The 23,186-nt window shown below is 40.0% G+C and overlaps 1 protein-coding gene across 7 annotated transcripts in view; it reads left to right on the top strand.

The window, feature by feature from the left end:
- The first annotated feature begins 2,137 nt into the window (after nt 1-2,137).
- LOC140195213 (synaptopodin-2-like) overlaps nt 2,138-23,186 on the top strand; it is a 153,233-nt gene continuing 132,184 nt past the window's right edge. For 3 of the 7 annotated variants that reach the window (XM_072253166.1, XM_072253164.1, XM_072253162.1), the window contains exon 1: nt 2,138-2,444. In XM_072253166.1, the coding sequence (XP_072109267.1) occupies nt 2,340-2,444 (105 nt within the window). In that variant the 5' untranslated portion in view covers nt 2,138-2,339. The remainder of the gene's footprint in view (nt 2,445-23,186) is intronic. The other 4 variants (XM_072253158.1, XM_072253159.1, XM_072253161.1 and 1 more) reach the window with 4 other exon arrangements.

The following is a 23,186-nucleotide window of genomic DNA, read 5'->3' as shown; positions in this document are numbered from 1 at the left end:
GTCCCCTTCATGATAGCTTATGAAGAAGCATGTGACTTCCCTCCCAGAGATGATAGGTGTTTGTGCACTCGACTCTTGAAGGCTTGGGCCCCATCATCACAGATGTTTCCAGCCACAGCATCTGGAAGGCTGTTCCAAATTCTGACAGCACAGTGAAGGAAGCTTCTATCCAGTGTGTAGGTTCTCACATCAGGCATAGAAACAGCATGAGAAGGCATAGATAAACTTGATTGTGTGATGTGCCGTCTCTCATAAGATGAAGGCAGCATAGCGCGAAGGTCTGCAGGGCTGTGGCTGGTTGTGCATTTTGTATAGCACAGTAGCTGCAGCAACCCGTCGTCTGTGGTGTAAACTACTGATGGCTAGCTTCTCATGAGCTGTGGCTTCATCTACACCTATAATCCTGAGAGCCTTTCTTTGAATGGAATCAAGCTGGCTGAGGACACTGTGAGACATTCATCCATGATAAGCAGGAATACTCCATGATACTTCGTACCTGGCCTTTGTAAACTGTGGCTCTGCCCTTTGTCTAGTTTGGATGTTACTTTCCGCAGAGCTCCAAGCCTTTGTCCAGCCTTGTTTGAATTAGTGGAAAGGTGTTTATCCCACACCAACTTCCTGACAATATTAACACTAAAGATTACTAGTTGCTTCTTTAAATCCAGCTTGCAGTTCCCAAAATACAGAACATGGTTAGTTGGATTCCTCTTCCTAGACATCACCATCACCTTCCACTTAGTAGGCTCAAAGGTGACATTCCAGTCGTCTGCCCAGGCTTTCATCCTGTCAAGATCTATATTCAGGCTTGCTGCCACTGTATTCCTCTCTCCTGCTCTAATTGGTGCAAATAGTGTGGAGTCATCAGCGTACAGGTATAACTCGTTACTGCGTGCATCAACCGAGTCATCAATGAAGATGGGAAACAGAAGTGGCCCAAGTACTGAACCCAGTGGTACAGATGCATTGATGCTTGAAGAATCAGAGGCCTGACCAGAGATAACAACTTTGATGGTCCGTCCATGAAGGTAGCTCTGCAGCCATCTAAGCAGCTTTCCAGATATTCTTTTGGATCTCAGCTTAACACAGCGTCCATTTTGCTGGACCTTATCAATGCTCCTTTGACATCCAGGGCTATGACACACACTTTTCCACCTTTGCCTAAAAAGGTGTTCCACGTTTGAGATAAGGTGGTGAGGAGATCAGCTGTACTGTGTTCTTAATATATTTATAAAATCTCCGAATTCTCCTTGATCTTCCCTATCTTATGCCCCCTTTAGCTCTTCTGATTCCCTTTTTGAGAACACTTCGGCATTCCTTATACTCTCCAAGTATCCCAGCCGTGTGTACCTCAAGGAAGCCTCCTGGCCTTGCCTTAATATCTCTTGTCAGCCAGGATTACCTAATCCTACCATCTTTGCCCTTCACTCTAACAGGAACAAGCAGACCTCAAACTCTTACTACCTATCTCACCTTGCCAGAGGTTCCTCTGTTATGACATTTATAGTATAGGTTATAAAAGATGCCGTATATATATCCTGTACAGTAGGGGATATACAGAGTACTCTGGGTGTGAAGGACAATATTCCATTAGGCTTTTTGATTACTTTCTGTAACCGTCCATGATATTTAATTTATCTGTGTACAGGAATCCCTCCCTCCCCATAATCTCTTTCGGCGTCCACTGCATCTAGCATTGGAGAAACACTGCCCTACCCTTTACATCTGAAGTATATAACCTTATTGTTTTCCAGATAAGATTTAACTTAACACATTTTTTCACTCAGTCGGGATATTATTAATGGATTTCAAATTGCCAAATATTTGATAGCAGTGCAGAAGAATACACAATTCGTGGATTTTTTGGTTGTTCTGCTGCTCTGCTAAATCTTCGAATTACTCAACTTTTTGTTGATTATGTTACTTTCTGGATATTTTCCCAAAGGGTTTGAATTGAACTACTTTGTGTGTATTTTTCATGATGTGGGAGGTGTTTCTTTTTGGGTGGGTAGGACTGTCTTATGTTTGAAAATAGCAACTTGCTCTCCCTTTTTCCCCTTACATTTCCTCCTCTTGTTTATCTTGAGCCGGTCACTGGCTGCTCCAGGCTGTCTAGTATGTGCACAGCTTTCTGCCTAACTTTCCTTGGATGGGGCTGAGCTGCAGCTTCTGACGTATGTTGAACTGTGGAGCTGTAACTGGTTGGTGACTGTGTTGAGTGACTGCCCCTCATCAGACATACTGAGCTGTGTCTCCAACCTAGAAAGCAGTTCCAGTCAGACAACGCTCCACTTTAGTAGTTTACAATTTATTGAGAGTAGATTTTACAAGAATTCACCTCCATGGGTGTAGGGGATTATGTATGCATCACAATTGATGGTGGCCCACCCTGGGGATTCAGACTGCAAGGTGGCAAAGAACACAAACAGCCTTTGCAGGTTTCAAAGGTAAGCAGAACCATTTAATCAAGATGTACAATATTCAGTAAAGGTAGGATTATTCCAGAGTAACATTCTCGAGTTAATGAAAGTTACTTTTGGATTTGTTTATAATGTTTATCCAAGTGTAGCCACAAACTATAATTCTGCACTTGGTTACGATCTGATTTTGGATAAAGCATAAATTTCTAAATCCATTTGATAAAGCAATTGATTGCACTTTAAAGCTGAACCCTGATAAAGTGAGTTTTTTCTCCAGGAAGAATTCTGTGTAACAATCAAAGAAGGTTGCTTCAAAAGGTGAAGATGAAAATAATGTTATCAGCTACAATCTTAAAATAGGTTTCCTATTGCTTTGATTTTAAAAGAGATTTGAACCCGGGGCTGTTCTTTTTTGCTGTAGGTGAATGAGTATTGAACCTTTCACTGGACAACTTCACGGATCTGCTTTTGATTAAATCTGACCAGTTAAATAGCATGAAAAGCATTACTGAACATTAATTAACAGCACATTGTTCAGCTTTAGTGGAAAGTACCAGCATTCTTTGGATCAAAGTAGAATTTACTGTATGTTCATCAGCCCATACTTACACATTTGTTTAACAACTACGTCTGTGTTCAAAAGTGATAGCAGAATTACTAATTTTAACCTAAAATGCAATGCTTAGCTGATTAAAAATGCATATTTTTTTCCTGCAGATCAGACTCAAGTTCTACTATATTACTTAATAAGTCATATTTATTGTATTGTACAGTTAACAATTTTACAAACTGCCTTGGCTTTGCTGTGCTTGCAATGATTTCAATAATGCAAATTGTATGGGTTACTGAAATATCTAATCAATTATTTGAAAGATATAATCACTGAAATGGAACTTTGCTTGATTTAAATCCGGGGCAATTATTTTCTACATGTTTCACTCTGCAGTTTTGAATTCAATTAATTATAAAATGCTTCTTTTATAATTAAATAATTAGACACTTGAATTTAATAAAGTTGATGAAGAGGTCATCAGTACTGTTTTTAGGAAATCTGGTTTGATTAGTGATAAAAAAACATTGAAGACAGTTACAAAGCTGTATGACTGAGAAAAGAACAGTTCTAGAAGCCTGACACCTAGTGGATTTGTTCCACAGGTGCAGTGTTTGAATCAATACGTATTTTCAAACAATGAACCAATTAGCAACAAGCCTGAACTTTTAATATAACAGTTAAATAACTTCATAGCAAAAAAAAAGACTATTCATAAAAGCCTTCACTGTATCAGTCTGCAAATCAGGGAAGCAAAAAAAAAAAGAAATTAAGTACCAAATTTATTAGAATATAGTCAGAGCACAGCTCTGAGGTATACTTAGATTAAAAATTACCCACCATACCATTACCTTGATGAAAGTGTCTCTTAACACCTTTGCATCCTCAAATCTAACAACTGTTTTGACAAATACTTTCTCATGAAAACATTTTGCAATCATGTTGAGCATATTCAAAAATTGATTCAGTTGCAAGGGTTAACATACGAACAGTTATTGCAGTTATTAACAAACAAGAGAAAATGTGCAGATGCTGGAAATGTGTGTGTTGCAATTATTAGCAGATTGTGCAGTTCACAATGTAAATTACGCTTTTTGGGCACATGTAAACGCGGTTATTAGAATGTAGTTAGCAAGATCCACTAGGAAATATTTCAAAATTCTCAACAGTCAAGCTGGCATCTGGTAAGAGTGCCTCTAATTCTTGTAGGCCTTATAAGGAATGAAGGAGTTGTCCACCCCATACAAGGCTGGCAGCTTAAAATTATTACCGAGAATTTGTTGACAGTTTTTGAGAAATATCTCCCATGATAATTAATGCATAAAAAAGAGAACTTCCATCATATTGATTAAAAACTAATAATTAATTAATATTGAGCTGTGCAAAGTACAGCTTAATGCATGTATTTTCATACATAGTGTAGAAAATTTGATACTTAATTTAAAAATATCTGCCTGCCTCTGTTAAGGATAGGTTTCTAATCACAGTGTTTGGTGGTGTGGCGTGGGAAGAAGAAATTTATTTTGGCTTTTTTTAGGCAAGGTGTTGCCAGAAATCAAAAGTGTGAGCCTAGACCAAAAATGGGCTTCCCCTGAGTAATTCTGATGAGTTTCAAATACCAGTCACCTATCCACAGGCAAAGCCTGTTCTCTGAGCCCAATTTGGATGCCTAATTTCTTTGTAAAAGGAGTTCAGGAAGTTGTTTGGAATATTGACGGAAGAACAAGAAGAGCAGGAGCACCTGCTCCTTCTGCTCCAGTACGGCAAGTTAAACCCGAAATCTTTCTTTTCATCAATGGCCTCCAGCAATCCCTTTATGAGCTGCTGCTCAGGTGTGTCCTTTGCTTGCTTCTAGATGGGTTCAAGGGGAGATCCACAAATACGCGTTATGTCACACGTTATCATGTCCAGCGTTTCTAGTTAAAGAGAACGTCAACGAATTGCCTGAGGCCAGTATGAAAGTATTTCAGATTTCCTTTGAACAATAATCTCACCTCAAGCAACGTTACTTTTTTTTCATGGCCAAGGAATAAAAATAAAACCAAAATATGATCAGTGTGTGCTTGATGTAATTAGAAATTTAGTAGACAATCATCTTTGAGAAGAATTATTACCTGAATAAAGAACTGAAACTACTTCTCCATGCCTATGGAAGTACTCTCTGTGATCATGTTTGCTAACTTGCCATTGTCATTTTGACAAACCATAGAGGGCTTCTGCTGATTTTCCTGAGTATCTACTGCAAAAGATTGAAAGAGCTCTGTGAAAATTCTACCATAGGAAAATTATAGAGTAATACAAATCTAACTGTTCATGAAATAAGCAAGTTATATGGAAACTATTATTACCATTTTTCTTAACAACTAATACCATTACTTAGCCTAATAGATTAGAATTACCACAGTACATAATTATCTATTTAAGTGTCTAATTTCCTTTTATATCATCTCAATGTGTACTTAAGAATGTATAAATAATTATAGTTTTATACATATAAAAAAATGGAAAAGGTTATATGTGTGAAAAAAGTACATGATATTTGTGAATTCCTTATCCAAATAAAAATAAAATTAAAAAAAAAGAAATAGGCAAGGAACTATAATTCCATGTGACATATATCATCAAGCAGTAAAGAGGGGAATGGCAATCGAGAAGAAAGGCCATCTCTTCTTGTGCCATTTGCAGGCCTACGAGGATGTCTACAGTCTTCACTTAGACAACAGACACAAATAGCTTGGCACAACTATTTATTATATAAGGGATGTTTTTGTTTGTCTTGCCTTCACAGATTATTGGATTGCCCCTTTTCTTTATATCCAGGCTTGACTTTCAGAGCATAAAACTCTACAGCACAGGAACAGGCCCCATGGCCCACAATATCTGCACTGAATACATTGCCAAATTAAACTAAATCCCTTCAGCCAGTACATGATATGCTGTATTTCCTGCCTATTCATGTCTAACTAACAACCTCCTGAATGTCATTATCATATCTGCTTCCACCACTACCCCTAGAAAGCACGAGTTGAACTACTATCACCAGCTACATGCAGAAGATCTCTTATACCCATAGAAAAATCTCAGCAAGCCAGCATAGGAAACAAAGTTTACTTGCTTCAAGGGCTTGGGGGATTCCGCTGCACATGTCCACTAATTAAACTGTTGTGATAGGAGAAAGAAAGGATGCAAAAGGTTGAGAATATTTCTGCACACCATTTTTTGAGGTTAATAAGCTGAAATTTATTACAGCTATAGGTCAAAGAGACCATTGAAAAAGCACTAGAGAATTTCAGAAGCACACCAAGGAAAGAAATATCTGATGCTCTCTTTCTCCTCCTTTTTGATAAACTTCTTAGGCAGAGTGAACAGGAAGATGGAGCTCAAAATTGCATTTTATCAGAGTAAAATTTTCAGCTATTTTTTTAATCAAGCCTGATTATCAGGGCACATATTGCTTGTACAGTATAGAGATGCAAGAAGTGTGCATTAAACGCTAATCCAATGGGGAAAAAAAGGCAGTGACAAGGATCTAAGAGGAATCAGTGCTAAAAGAAAGCAACTCTGTAAACGTAGACACTATAATCTCAGCAGACTTTCAAGAGTCATTAAATGAGTGAGCGAGTTGAGAGAGAAAGAGCTAGCAGAGAATGTATTCCAAGACAGAATAACTATTGTTTAATTTGACCAAATGGTGAAGTAATTTCTTCAACTTAATCTCTGCAGTGTTAAAACTTCCGTAGTCTTCTACAAAAAAAAACAAAGGCTCTTGCCTGGCTTTTCATTTAGTCTGACACTTAATGTCTGTGTTTTGTGTAACCATAAAGCATTAGTCCTTATTGTGATAGATAAAATGTATGTTTTATTTTATATGTATGAGGCATATGTACTAATCTGATGTAAAATGCTTTTAGTGATCTGCTTCTGTGAGCAAGCTTGCTGCTCTGTAGCTGTGATTAGCTTCATCATGTAACAGGAAGCATCACAGTTGTATTGGCTTATTCAGAGGCACATAAATGCATTTTTTTTCTTTTCTTAGTGATTTTGTTTAGAAAACACATAGTTCAACCAGTTCCCTGATGGATGCAACAATTTATTGGAGGAGGCTGTGGAATATCCTGCTTATCAGACTTGCCACCTTTGGTTCCCATCAACATTCTTTGCAGAAATGAAGAGCTGACCCTAACATTCAACAGGCACCTAGCAAGGCAGAGTGAGGTCCAGGTAGTGAGGAGGCCTCAGGATTTTTATTCTGATGCCCTGCTCCTACAATGACCTGAAATAACAAAACAAAAATATGTGTGCTTACACAATAAAATTGTGAATAATAAAAAATGTTCAAATAAAGTAAAATAGAGCAGAATCAAACAGAACAGATAGAGGAAGAAGAGATGGATGTCGGGTTAATAAACGAGAACCCTGCAAATTACAGGAAATACAGAGCTTAAGGAAAATTTAGAGAAGCCAAAGGAAGGGAGGGGCAAGCAGGGGTCGGGGCTGGTGGTGGAGGAGGGAGATTAGAAAAGGCTGTCGGCAAATAATAAGGGGAATTCAAAAATATTCCTTAACTATGTAAACAGGCAAAACATTGAAGGGCTAGAAGTAAGGCTGGAGACCAATAACAAGTTTATCCATGGAGATGGTAGGTTCTGAATGAGGAAGAAGATGCTGCTAGAGTCAAGAAAGGAAAATCTATTTGATATTCTGATTTAGTTAGCAGCTGATAGAGGAATTACTGGAAAAACTACCTGTACTTACGTTTGTAAAATGGATAAATCATTTGGTGCCAATCTAATACATCCTATGTTGTGGGGAGAAGGGAGGGAATTTTAGAGGCGCTCGAGTTATAGTCTTCCAAACATCAACAGCCGTCATTAACAAAGTTATGTTATAAACTTTCTTTTTCTAGAAAGAATAATCTGGCACAGAATTAGCAATCACATGGACAGCTGTGGATTGACAAAAAAGCCAGTATTAATTTGTTAAAGGAAAATTGTGTCTAACTCAATGTCTAACTTGTCTCTCACCAAGGGAATCTAGACAGAATGGTTAATAGGTAGCTGATGAGAATCAACACAGAGAAATGTGAAATGTTACATTGCGCTAGGTAAAACGAGAAGGGCCAATCCAGTGGTGGGGAAGATGCTGGAGTCAATTATAAAAGATGAAATTACGACACATCTGGATAGCAGTAACAGAATCAGTCCGAGTCAGCATGGATTTACGAAGGGGAAATCATGCTCGACTAATCTTCTGGAAATTTTTGAGGATGTAACTATGAAAATGGACAAGGGAGAGCCAGTGGATGTGGTGTACCTGAACTTTCAGAAAGCCTTTGATAAAATCCCACATAGGAGATAAGTGGGCAAAATTAGAGCACATGGTATTGGGGGTAGGGTATTGACATGGATAGAAAATTGGTTGGCAGACTGGAAATAAAGAGTAGGGATTAATGGGTTTCTTTCAGAACGGCAGGTGGTGACTAATGGGGTACCGCAAGGCTTGGTGCTGGGACTGCAGCTATTTACAATATAAATTAATGATTTAGATGAAGGGATTAAAAGTAACATTAGCAAATTTGCAGATGACACAAAGCTAGGTGGCAGTGTGAAATGTGCGGATGATGTTGAGATAATGCAGGATGACTTGGACAGGTTGGGTGAGTGGCCAGATGCATGGCAGATGCAGTTTAATGTGGATAAATGTGAGGTTATTCACATTGGCGGCAAGAACAGGAAGGCAGATTACTATCTGAATGGTGTCAAGTTAGATAAAGGGGAAGTACAACGAGATCTAGGTGTCCTTGTTCATCAGTCACTGAAAGTAAGCATGCAGGTACAGCAGGCAGTGAAGAAAGCTAATGGCATATTGGCCTTCATAACAAGGGGAGTTGAGTACAGGAGCAAAGAGGTCCTTCTCCAGTTGTACAGGGCCCTGGTGAGACCACACCTGGAGTATTGTGTGCAGTTTTGGTCTCCAAATTTGAGGAAGGACGTTCTTGCTATTGAGGGAGTGCAGGAGGTTCACGAGGTTAATTCCCGGGATGGTGAGACTGTCATATGTTGAAAGATTGGAGCGACTGGGCTTGTATATACTGGAATTTAGAAGGATGAGAGGGGATCTGATTAAAACTTATAAGATTGTTAAGGGATTGGACACGCTAGAGGCAGAAAACATGTTCCCGATGTTGGGGGAGTCCAGAACCAAAGGCCACAAATTGAGAATAAGGGTCAGGTCATTTAGAATGGAGAAAATCTTTTTCACCCAGAGAGTTGTGGATCTGTGGAATGCTCTGCCTCAGAAGGCAGTGGAGGCCAATTCTCTGGATGCTTTCAAGAAAGAGTTAGATAGAGCTCTTAATAATAGCGGAGTCAAGGGATACGGGGAAAAGGCAGGAACGGGGTACTGACTGTGGATGATCAGCCATGATCACAGTGAATGGCGGTGCTGGCTGGAAGGGCCGAATTGGCCTACTCCTGCACCTAATGAGATTAGAGGGAACAATTCTTCAAGGGGTACAAATACACAAAGATTACGGTGTGTCGAACTTTGAGCATGGCAGAGTAGGAACAAATAGTTTTAAAAGCACATGGATCCTGGGCTTTAGATCTAAAGTTGTATAGTCCAATAATAAACCTTTCTAAAGTATGGTTATGCCACAAATAGAGTCCAGTTCCGAGGGCCACATTTTAGAAATGATGCTAAGGCTTTGGAGTGGTTGCAAATGAACAATTAAAATAACACAGGAGTTGAGTAATTTATTCACATGGATAAACTAGGGAAGCTGAGGTTGTTCTGCTTGGACATAGGAGGTTGTAAAGAAATCCAGCAGAGATATTCTAAAACAAAAAGGCAGTGGACAGAGATAAATCCTTCATAAATGAGTTTAAGAAGGAGGGGGCACAGAATTAAAGTGATTAGCAAAGGTATAAATGACAAGGGGAATCATTTTAGGTCGTTGATGTCTGGAATGTAATGGCAAGAGTAGTAATAGAGGCCGATTCAGTTGTAATGTTCAAAGGGAAGAAGTGAAGTAAATGAGAGGTAGGAATTTGTAAAGCTATAGGGAATGGACAGGGGAATGACAGTAGCTGAATTCTTCCTTCTAATTCATATGGATTATATCAGCTGAATGGTAATTTACTATCATAACTATGAAGTGATTCTGTACTTCACTTTTCTATTGCGTTGGCAACCCCTTTTACCCACTGCTGCCTCCCTGTGGAATGTATGAGTTTCCTCTGGGTGCTCCGGTTTCCTCCCACAGTTCAAAGACATACTGTTTGGTCGGTTAATTGGTCATTGTAAAGTGTCCCGTGATTAGGCATGGATTAAATTGGGGATTGCTGGGCAGCATGGCTCAAAGGACCAGAAGGACCTATTCCGCAATGTGCCTCAATAAATAAATAAATAAACAAACAATCGAGGATGCTGTTACTTCATAAAAGGGGAGGGCTCTAGGCAGGATGCAGAATGTATCTGAACCCTTCCTTCAGCACCTTAATGTTCACTGGTGATCTCAGTGATGGAGCAGTTGGAAGTCCCAGGTGTTTTGTTTGTACAGTGTGACAGGAGGTATTATTGATATATTTAGTTTGACAGTGGTGTCACTGACACAAAGATCTCTCACAAAGCCATTAAACCAGATCCGTGGAGAAATTAATGAGTATTGTGACATTAATATTTAATTTTATAAAGCTTGAATTCCATTAGACTTTCAATTTAATCCTGCTCATGGGGTAAGGACCATATATATTTTTGCCAAGATATTTGAACTCTTTGTGAACTGCAATGTACACTGTCAATGTACAATATCACTTCTGAAGGTCTTCCAATTGACAGAGCTAGCATTTTCATCCAAATATCCTGAAACATATCAGACTAACAAAAAGGGGATTAAATTGATTTTGCCAGTAACAAATCACCAACAGTAACCCATTTTACACGCTGCCTAATTTTCGTTCATCAGCTTTAGTGGAAAGGAAAATCAGCTGCAGGATTTCAGGAGTTCGTATTTCCCAAAAAGCAAGTTTTGTTCAGGTGGAGATCCCTTAGGCTGGGATAAATTGCATCTGCATTTTTATTAATGGCCCTGTTTTGAAGTATTGTGGCATTTCATTGAACTTATGTGCCTAAGTTTTCACAAGCTGTATAGGCATAAACAAATAATTTTAACTTATTCCAGTGTTACCCTGTATACCTCGGACTTTAGATATATCATTGAGTCATGTCATCTGCAGAAATTCTCTGATGACTCAGCAATAGTTGGGTATAAAAAGGGAGGACGGGAAGATGAATACAGGGCCCTGGTGGAGGACTTCGTCAAATGGTGCAAGCCGAATCATCTGCAGCTCAACATCAGTAAGACAAAGGAGATGGTGATAGATTTTAGGAAGACAAAGCCTCCCTGTTACTACTGATGGTGAGGATGTGGACGTGGTGAGGAACTACAAGTACCCGGGGGTGCACCTAGATGATAGACTTGAGTCGAGTACCAACACAGAGGATGTGTACAAGAAGGGCCAGAGTTGCCTGTACTTCCTGAGGAGACTGAGGTCCTTTGGAGTTTGCAGGCCTCTCCTTCACATGTTCCACAAGTCTATTGTCACCAATACAATCTTGTATGCAGTGCAGTGCTGTGCTGGGCAATGGCATCAACACAGCTGATGCCAACAGGCTCAATAAACTGATTAGAAAGGCTGGCTCTGTTATAGGAGTCAAACTGGACACACTGGAGGCTGCGGTACAGCAAAAGACCCCACAGAAAATCCTGGCAATTCTGGACAATGTTTCTTACCCTTTAAGTGCCTGCTTGGCTGAACAGAGGAGCACCCGTATTAATAGACAACTGCACTGCTCCAATGAGCACTATATGAGATTATTCTTACCCTTAGCCGTTAGGCTCTACGAGTCAGCCTGTAGCCGGGGAAGTGATGACCCCCTCCTGGTAGACTGTTTGAGGTAACTTATTTTTTATTCTTTCTTACTTCTCTTCTAACATTTGTATATCTGTACACTTGTAATGCCACTGTGACACTGTAATTTCCTTTGAGATCAATAAAGTATCTATCTCACTTTCTATCCTGTGTTTTTCACTCATTTTTTGCCATTTGCACAAATTATTCTTTTTATGTGTGTTGGGGGTTTGATGTTTTCTTTTGAACGGATTCCATGGTTTTTCCTTGTTTCGAGGCTGTCTGTGAGAAGACAAATCTCAGGGTTGTATATTGCACACATACACTGATAATAAATGTACTTTGAATCTTTGAATCCTATGTCCTCTGGTGTTTGACAACTAAGAATGGGGAAAAGTTTCCTAATATTAGCCCTGTCCATGCTCTTCATAACTTTGTACACACCAATCATTACAAGGAAAACACACTGAACCTTATGAGTCTCTTTTTCATAAATGAAATGCTTCATCCTGGTGACCTTCCTAGAGTCTGTGTCCAGATCTACACACACAACTCCTGCATTGGTCTAACTTGTGTTTTTTTAAAGCACCCTGCTCCTATGTTCTTGCCCCCCACTAATGAAGGCTAATATTCCATATGCTTTCTGCACAACTTCATCTACTTTCAAAATCCAAACAACAAGCCACTTTTTCCCCTCACTTATATCATCCTCCTACAGCAGGGTGGTAGTTTCATTTTATCATGGGAGCATAAATAAGCAGTAACAGATATTAGGTGGAAAATAATGAGTGCCAGAAAGGAACAGAACATTACTTTATGAGTGTGGGAAAGAAATATAGTACCTTAATCCAGTATGCTTGGAAAAAGTAGATTAACAAAGGCAGCAAATGCTCATGGGGATATTGATGTCTAAATAAAGTAAAACATCTTGTAAAGGCTTTTCCCATTCAGTGAAATCATTATATTTCCATATTCTGCAGATAAATATCTTGGATAATACAGAATTAGAACCAAGTTAAGTTCAGGGTAGAGTAGTAAAACAGATAGCTCCATTAGGTGGGGTAGTTGATGGCTACAAATCCAATATAGGGAAAGTCAAGTCCTTGATTGATTTAGGTCTAAAATTGCTCCATGGCAGTTCATTTCTGATGTTAACATAGTATTGTGTGTCACTCTAACACACAGTGAAAGGGCAATAAAGACAATTGCAAGTTCATAGCACAGAGTCATCTAGTTTTCCTGTGTAATTTCTTGCTGAAACTGACAATGTTCCAATTGATATCTGCAAGTTGTTACAGCTGTTAGCAATTCACCAGCTGGAGTGATCTCTGTGATCAGCCTTTAGAGGGGCATTGAACAATGCAAGAAAATTCTTCCAGTAACAGGAGAGTGAGTGAATTGATTTCACAATGATGACAAAGGGGTGGGATGGTGCTTCCAAGGGGTCATAACTAAAGAACAGAAAATATATTCTTTATGCAAGGGACCTTCTTGGATTGCAGTCAGGCACTCCTGACAGAAGGTTGCCAGAGGAGGTCTTTATATTCACCTCTATATGAACTCTTATTATGATTCTAATAAATGAATATCTGCACTTGAATAAGACTGTAATTGTTGAAAATGCCTCCAGTAAGCTGAAAGAAAAGTAACATTCTTTTCTCCTTGACTGTAGAATTTGAGTAACCTCCCAATAGTGTACTGAGTGGGCACTTTTGAGAGGTGTCAAAATTCAACACTAGTGGCACCTTTAAAAGACTTTGAGAATAGGAGGCAGAGAGTGACCAGAATCCAGACCTCTATCAGTTGCTCACATGCAAAGTTGCAATTGAGCTGTTAAGTGGTTATTGATTGAAGGAAAGGCAAAAAATGCTTTTTGGAAATATTTAAATAGCATTATTTCAAGGGAAACTGGGTCTGTGAAGCCTAATTACTATATATATATATATAAATAAAAAATACATTATTTTCAGATCAATGGGCAAGAAACTCTCTACAAATTAATTTTACTATTTACATTGTTACTGCACTTTGGAGAGGTGCTAGGGAGGGCAAAAATAATGAGAATTACCTCACAGATGAAGAGACATATTTTGTGATGGGTGCTTTCATTCATGGTTAACTATTTTTCAAGTCAACCTTGTAACATTTTCTAGAATTGTGTGAACAGATCTCTAGCTCCAGCTCTTTGGAATAACTCCTGAACCTAATGTGATTAGTGGAAAGAACAGTCATCTTTGTTCACCTGCTGAAGATACAGGCAAGCTTGTACTTGGTAGTAACATTTAAAATTAAGCAAGCCAGTGCAATTATCCCTTTTTAAGTGTAGTGGCAGAACTCCTTACTTGATTGGTTCCAAATTGGATTGTGGAATTAAACCATCCTACATAGTTACGTAAATCATGTAGAGTTTAGACTTTTGTTGAAGACCTTAACAATTCATTAGATAGGAAATGTTTTAAGATACCTCAAAGATGTGATATCAGTGAAAGTTATTTTGTGCTGTCTCTGCTGTAGCAGAAAGTGAAGTGAACTGTGAAATAGGACAAGAAATAGTCCAACACAGGTACAGGCCCTTTGGCCCACAATGTTTGTGCTGACTATGATACCTATCTAAACTATTCCCATCTGTCTGCACATGGCCTATTGTCCTTTACACCTCAAACCTATGGCCCACTAATTTTGACATTTCCATTCAGGGACAATAATCCTGGCTGTCCACTCAATTGATGCCTCTTATACCTTCTATCAGATCAGCCCTTAATCTTCAAAACTTTAACAAAAGCAGTTCAGGTTTGTTTAGCCTTTCATTATTAATAATCTCAAATCCAGGCAGCTTCCTGGTGAACCTCTTCTACACCCTTTCCAAAGCTTGCACATTTTTCCTGCATTCTGGTAACTAGAATTGGTGACAATTTTCCAATTTTTTTTCTAACCAATGTGTTTTTACAGCTCAAAATGACTTACCAACATTTATACTCAATGCCTCAACTTGGGAAGGCCTTCCTTACCACCATATACTCTTGTGTTGACACTTCCAGGGAATTGTAGGCTTACATCTCAAAATTTTTCCATACATCAATGCTTTTGAAAGTTCTGTCATTTACTGCATGCTTCCCCTTGCACTTAACTTCCCAAAATGCACCATCTCATACTTGACCAAATTAAATATCATCAGTTGTTTCTCCATTTATATTTCCAGCTGCTCTATATCCTGCCGTGTCTATTGACAACATTTTTGCGGTTATTTGCAACTCTACCAATTTTTGTGGCTTCACATTAGACTTAGAATTTTTTATTTCTTACATCCATCTCACAACATGTGGGAGTAAAAACCATTATGTTGCATTCTTGTGATAAGCAACAAGGAAGGGAATTCTTGTGATAAGCAACAAGGAAGGGAAATGTGGGAGGATATTGCCCAGACACTAAGATTGTCTACGTAATTGTTTTGTATACATGTATGTACAGTCAGATTCACAATCAGACCAATGTGTATTGATAAATCTGATGGCCTGGTGAAAGAAGCTGTCCTGGAACCTGTTGGTCCGGGCCTTAATGCTGCAGTACTTTGCCAGATGGAAGCAGCTGAAACAATTTGTGGTTGGGGTGGCTGGAGTCCCTGAAGATCCTCTGGGCCCTTTTTACATGCCTGCTGCCGTAAACATCCTTGATAGCTGGAAGTTCACATCCACAAGTCCACACCACTTTCTGTAGTGCCCTGCGATTGAGGCCAGTAGAGTTGACGTACCAGCCAGTCACGATGCTCTCGACGTTGCCCCTGTAAAGAGTCCTGAGGAGTTGGGGACTCACACCAAATTTCTTCAGCCATATGAGGTAAAAGAGGTGCTGTTGTACTTTTATCACCACATTGCCGGTATGTACAGTCTAGGTGAGATCCTCGGTGATGTGTATAACGAGGAACTTGAAACTACTCACCGCCTCAACTATGTTCCCATTGATGTCAAAAGGGGCTAGCCTGTCTCCATTCCTCCTGTAATCTACGGTTAACTCCTTTGTTTTTCGACATTGAGGAAGAGATTGTTTTCTTGGCGCCATTGTGTCGGGGCATAGCCTACAGAAGAGAAGTCAGTCTCATCATTGTTGGAAAAAAGGCCCACCAATGTCATGTTATTTGCAAATTTGATCAGCAGATTGTAGCTGTGTGTGGCAACAGTTGTGGCTGTATAGGGAGTACAGGAGGGGGCTCAGGACACAGCCCTGAGCTCATTCCTACCAACTGCTGGCGACCCAACAGGAAGTCCAAGATCCAGCTGCTCAAGGCGAGTTGCAGGTCCAGGCCTCTAAGCTTCTTGTCGAGCCTGGAGCCTGGACGCATCATTGGGACTTAGCTATCAGACCCAGAGACAGTCTACTACTCTCAATGCCTAAGGTGCGCTCGTAGTATCATTAAAGACCATCCTATCCCATACAGTGTCTATTCGATTTCCTGCCATTTGGTAGGAGATACAGAAAGATCTTTGCCCAGACAGTTAGAGTGAAAAATAGCATCTTCCCGAGGGCTGTTGAGCTGCTGAGTAATGCTACCAATGGCCTTTAACTGTTATGGACCATTGAAGTCACTTGTACATGTAAATATGGGAATACCACATACGTTGTAAATATCTGTTATGCACGGACTAGAAAAGCACCACTACCCCATTGTCTCAATCAATAATAACAATTTTCTAAATATCACAAAGAACAAAGTTCCCAGTTGTTTCTTCCAAAGCAATGGAGGCTAAGGGGTAGTCTTAACTTCAAGTCAGTCTAACAACTAATATCTTAAGAAATCTTCCCCTTGTCTTCTTATGCCTGCAGAGGTCAAATTAAATAGTAATTTTCATAGATAATGAAATTTGTTGTAGGTATAGATTTATCACGTATCCTGTATATAAACAACATCATTGTCATTTGATTCAAACTTGCTGATCACATCCTTTGGTCTGGATACATTACAAATAAACCTTAATAGTATCTTAACAGTTTTTTCTGTTATATACTTTATACTCACAACTTTCCCTTACACTCAGTCAAAGGGAACTTAGCCAAGCTTGTGTTTAGCATGTGACCAAGATCCTTCAACAGCAATGTTTACATTCAAGATATTTGGCAGGTGCTGAAGGATCAAACATACATCTTTGCAGCACAAAATGACATTAAACAAGAGCTTGTTAAAGTAATAAATAAAAGAACAGAAATAAACATATATCAGGTCCAATATCAAAGGAGATTATAGCAAAAAGACACGGGCTCACATGTTAAGTGGGTAGGGAATCTCTGAGTGTGCCTCCTGTGGAGAATCCTATGCTGAGGTGATGATGATTTCTGCCCCGAGAAAATAAATTGTATGTTTTTGATTTCGTTCACTCACAGGCACGATTTTCCACACATTTTTTTTTGCCCCTGCTTCCAGTTGGCCATCTCTTTTGTTACTAACTAGGAACATAATCTAGTTGCACAATATCCATTTTCCAAGCTCTGGAGGGGGGATGGGAAAAAGAAAAAATGCAGCTGTAACAACAGTCAAATTACACTGCAACATCTTGTGGCACACTTACTTAGGAGTGCTACAATTTTTTGGTTACTATCTTTATAAAACATAAAAAAACCTACAGCAGAGTACATGATCTTCGGCCCACAAAGTTGTGTCAAATATGTCCCTACCTTAGAAATTACTAGGCTTACCCTCTATTTTACTAAGCTCCATGTACCTATGCAAAAGTCTCTTAAAAGACCCTATCGTATCTGCCTCCACACCGTTGCCAGCAGCCCATTCCACGCACTCACCACTCTCTGAGTATAAAACTTACCCCTGACATCTCCTCTGTACCTACTCCCAAGCACCTTAAACCTGTGTCCTCTTGTGGCAACCATTTCAGCTCTGGAAAAAAGCCTATGACTATCCACACGATCAATGCCTCTCATCATCTTATACACATCTATCAGGTCACCTCTCATCCTCCGTCGCTCCAAGGAGAAAAGGTCAAGTTCACGCAACCTATTCTCATAAGGCGTGCTCCCCAATCCAGGCAACATCCTTGTAAATCTCCTCTGCACCCTTTCTATGGCTTCCACATCTTTCCTGTAGTGAGGCGACCAGAACTGAGCACAGTACTCCAAGTGGGGTCTGAGCAGGGTCCTATATAGCTGCAACATTACCTCTTGGCTCCTAAATTCAATTCTACGATTGATGAAGTCACTTCACACATATCTGGGTTGAACTCCATTTGCCACTTCTCAGCCCAGTTTTGCATCCTATCAATGTCCCACTGTAACCTCTGACAGCCCTCCACACTATCCACAACACTTCCAACCTTTGTGTCATCAAACTTACTGACCTATCCCTCCACTTATTCATCCAGGTCATCTATAACAATGTGAAAGAGTAAGGGTCTCAGAACAGATCCCTGAGGCACTCCACTGGTGACCGACTTCCATGCAGAATATGACCCGTCTACAACCACTCTTTGCCTTCTGTGTGTAAGCCAGTTCTGGATCCACAAAGCAATGTCCCCTTGCATCCCATGCCTCCTTATTTTCTCAATAATCCTTGCATGGGGTACCTTATCAAATGCCTTGCTGAAATCCATACACACAACATCTACTGCTCTTCCTTCGTTAATGTGTTTAGTCACATCCTCAAAAAATTCAATCAGGCTTGTAAGGCACGACCTGCCCTTGACAAAGCCATGCTGACTATTCCTAATCATTTTCTACCTCTCCAAATATTCATAAATCCTGCCTCTCAGGATCTTCTCCATCAACTTGCCAACCACTGAGGTAAGACTCACTGGTCTATAATTTTCTGGGCTATCCCTATTCCCTTTCTTGAATAAGAGAACAACATCCGCAACCCTCCAATCCTCCAGAACCTCTCCTGTCCCCATTGTTGATGCAAAGATCATCACCAGAGGCTCAGCAATCTCCTCCCTCACCTCCCACAGTAGCCTAGGGTACATCTCATCCAGTCCCGGCAACTTATCCAACCTGATGCTTTCCAAAAGCTCCAACACATCCTCTTTCTCAATATCTACATTCTCAAACTTTTCAGTCTGCTGCAAGTCATCACTACAATCACCAAGATCCTTTTCCATAGCGAAGTCTGAAGTAAAGTATTCATTAAGTACCTCTGCTATTTCCTCTGGTTCCATACACACTTTCCCACTGTCACACTTGATAGGTCCTATTCTTTCACGTCTTATCCTCTTGCTCTTCACTTACTTGTAGAATGCTTTGGGGTTTTCCTTAATCCTGCCCACCAAGGCCTTCTCATAGCCCCTTCTAGCTCTCCTAATTTCCTTCTTAAGCTCCTTCCTATTAGCCTTATAATTTTCTAGATCTCTAACATTACCTAGCTCTCTGATCCTTTTGTAAGCTTTTCTTTCCTTCTTGAGTAGATTTATTACAGCCTTTGTACACCATGGTTCCTGTACTCTACCATAATTTCCCTGTCTCATTGGAATGTACCTATGCAGAACTCCACACAAATATCCCCTGAACATTTGCCACATTTCTTCTGTATTTTTCCCTGAGAACATCTGTTTCCAATTTAAGCCTCCAATTTCCTGCCTGATAGCCTCATAATTCCCCTTACTCCAATTAAATGCTTTTCTAACTTATTTGTTCCTATCTCTCTCCAATGCTATTGTAAAGGAGATAGAGTTATGATCACTATCTCCAAAATGCTCTCCCACGGAGAGATCTGACACCTGACCAGGTTCATTTCCCAATACCAAATCAAGTACAGCATCTCCTCTTGTAGGCTTCTCTACATATTGTGTCAAGAAACCTTCCTGAACACACCTAACAAACTCCATCCCATCTAAGCTCCTTGCTCCAGGAAGATGCCAATCGATATTTGGGAAATTAAAATCTCACATCACGACAACTCTGTTATTATTACCCCTTTCCAGGATCTGTTTCCCTACCTGCTCCTCGATATCCCTGTCACTATTGGGCGGCCTATAAAAAAGCACCCAGTAAAGTTATTGACCGCTTCCTGTTCCTAACCTCCACCCACAGAGACTCCATAGACAATCCCTCCATGGCGTCCACCTTTTCTGCAGCCGTGTCACTATCTCTGATCAACAGAGCCATGCCCCCACCTCTTTTGCCTCCCTCCCTGTCCTTTCTGAAACATCTAAAATCCGGCACTTGAAGTAACCATTCCTGTCCCTGAGCCATCCAAGTCTCTGTAATGGCCACATCATAGCTCCAAGAACTGATCCACACTCTAAGCTCATCTGCTTTGTTCACAACACTCCTTGTGTTAAAATAAACACATCTCAAACCTTCGGTCTGAGTGCGTCCCTTCTCTATCATCTGCCTATCATCCCTCTCTCACTGTCTACAAACTTTCTCTATTTGTGAGCCAACCTCCTCTTCCCCAGTCTCTTCAGTTTGGTTCCCACCCCCCAACAATCCTAGTTTAAACTCTCCCCAGTAGCCTTAGCAAGCCTCCCCGCCAGGGTATTTGTCCCCCTGGAATTCAAGTGCAACCCGTCCTTTTTGTACAGGTCACACCTGCCCCAAAAGAGGTCCCAATGATCTAGAAATCTGAATCCCTGCCCCCCACTGCTCCAATCCCTCAACCACGCATTTATCCTCCACCTCATTCTATTCCTATTCTCACTGTCGCGTGGCACAGGCAGTAATCCCGTGATGACTACCTTTGCAGTCCTGCTTCTCAACTATTGCTACCTCCCTCTGTACTGTTAGATCCCTGACTTTGTATGTAGTGTGCATGGCCTTGCACATATGGTACATACTGCAAGCATGCTATGGTGCTAAACACTACTCTTAAAAATAGCTGCTTCTTTCATTCCATCTCAAACAATGGCACAATACCCCAGCAGCTATAATCATGGTTATTTTCAGGCATTAGCCAAAAACAGCATAGGTATTTTGGCCACCATATTTTTTGGCTGCATAAAATATCTTAAAGTATTTTCAATACAACCTTGATCCCTAACCTAAATGTGTGACCATGGTAAATGGATACATTCTTTTCTCAGCACTTTTGACCCTCCTCCGCCCCCACCACCTTCTTCACTACACCTCATCAGGAGAAACTGAATAAAACTAATGTTTCCCAAACAGCAGCCATAATATCTGTGGTACTCCAATAAACTCTCCCACAACCGGCAATTCTGAAGCTAGTCAGTAACCAAATCAGAAATTGTTGTCAATATCTAGCAGATGCCTCAGTGAAGTTAAAGAGAAGTCAGGTTTATGTTCCACAGTGAGATGCTTTAACTGAAATGGGATGGTGCTCAGACCTTTTAATGGACCAGCGAAACTAAAGAGAGGAGAGAGCAACAGCAGAGAGAGGTCATAGTTTAAATATACCATAGAGGAACCTGGAGGGTTTATGGCCTGTAAGTAGATCTAGCTGTCTGCAAACTTGCATTCTGACTGTCTTGGTTAAAATTCAGCCAAACTTTAGTTGAATCATATTACTAACGGCAAGATGAGTTCAGGGAATGGTCATGATCATTTCCTTAAATTAAAAACTAATTGACCAAACACTGATTGACAAAAATCATCCTGAATATTAAAGTATGTTTGATTGACATTTATTTATCTGCTGTTTCAACAGTTTTGTTAATCTGTGGATTTAATGCTTGAGAGAAAATCAGAGAAACATTACATGAACTTTTTCTCTATTTATTCACGCCTCCAAGCAACTTATGTCAAGTCTTATTTATTTATTTATTGAGACCGACACTGCCCAGCATTCCCCTGATTTTTAATCCTATCCTAATTACGGGACATTTTACAATTAGCCTACTAACCTGTAGGTCTTTGGACTGTGGGAGGAAACCAGAGCACCAGGAAGAAATCCACACAGTCATCCGGAAAAGCATACAAACTCCTTACAAGCAGTGGTGGGAGCGTTTGTACTGTAAAGCATTGTGCTAACCACTATGCTACCATGCCACCCTTCTATCCTATTCAAATCCTCCATGTCTTAAGGGTCAGAGTCATACAGACCCTGAGACCAACCGAGTCCACACTGGCCATTAAGAACCCATTCATGCTAATGCTATATTACTTATTCTCTCCATATTCCTCTCAACATCACTCACCTAGTCCTGAATCTATTCTGGTTCTCCCCTGCTGGTAGGATATCATGTATTCTGGAGCTCCTTGACACTGTCATGAAACTTGTTGTTTTGCAGCAGCAGTCCCGAGCAAGTGGCCAAGTGGTTAAGGCATTGGACTAGCAACCTGAAGGCTGTGAGTTTGAGCCCCAGCCAAGGGAACGTGTTGTGTCCTTGAGCAAGGCACTTATTCACACATTGCTCTGCGACGACACTGGTGCCAAGCTGTATGGGTCCTAATGCCCTTCCCTTGGACACCATTGGTGTCGTGGAGAGGGGAGACTTGCAGCAGGGCAACTGCTTGTCTTCCATACAACCTTACCCAGGCCTGCGCCCTGGAGAGTGAAGACTTTCCAGGCACAGATCCATGGTCTCACAAGACTAACAGATGCCTTTATTACCGAGCAAGACACGAAAATAAGTGAATCATGCAAAAGAGGAATAATTCAATTTCAGAGAACCATTTCTCAATTTTACTTTTTGATCCAATTTTATCTGATTATGTCATTATTTAAAATGTCTTGGGATATTTATCTATTTATTCATTGTTGCCACACCTTGAATTATTTTCTCAATTTTTTTCCAAATTAACTCAGCATTTTTATTTGATTGTATTGACAATTTTTTATATACAGGAACATTTCCCATGTAAAAGCTAAAACCAGAAATAGTAGTGTAGTTCAGTTTCACAAAATGTTGGCGTAAATAATAGCTGCCCTTTGTCTTTTGCTTTTGAAATTCAGTTTATTTCAAGCCAATTGAAGCAGTTTTATATTCACTCTGTTTATATTCACTCTAGATTTATATTCACTCTATTTAAATTTTCTGAATATTCACACCATTTTCTGAGGATGTTGTGTTATCAGAGGTGGCATCTTTTATTTCAGACATTAAATGGAGAATCTCTCAGATAGACATAATGAAGGGTCTCAGCCCGAAATGTCGACTGTTTACTTTTTTCCCTAGATCCTGCCTGGCCTGCTGAGCTGTGTGTGTTGCTTGGATTTCCAGTATCTGTAGATTTTCTCATCTTAGGTAGATATAACTGGTCCCATAGTAAGATTTCAAAGATGAGAGATCTTCTTAATGCTTGAGCCAATACTTTGCTTTAAGACAACATCACTCAACATCACGATATAGATATTGCTGTTTATAGGAGCTTGTGATGCACAAATTAACTGCTACAAAGCCTGCAGCATGATTA

The sequence above is a fragment of the Mobula birostris genome, chromosome 3 (assembly GCF_030028105.1).
Source record: "Mobula birostris isolate sMobBir1 chromosome 3, sMobBir1.hap1, whole genome shotgun sequence".
Classification (NCBI taxonomy): Eukaryota; Metazoa; Chordata; class Chondrichthyes; order Myliobatiformes; family Myliobatidae; genus Mobula; species Mobula birostris.
This window is presented reverse-complemented; position numbering and strand designations above follow the sequence as displayed.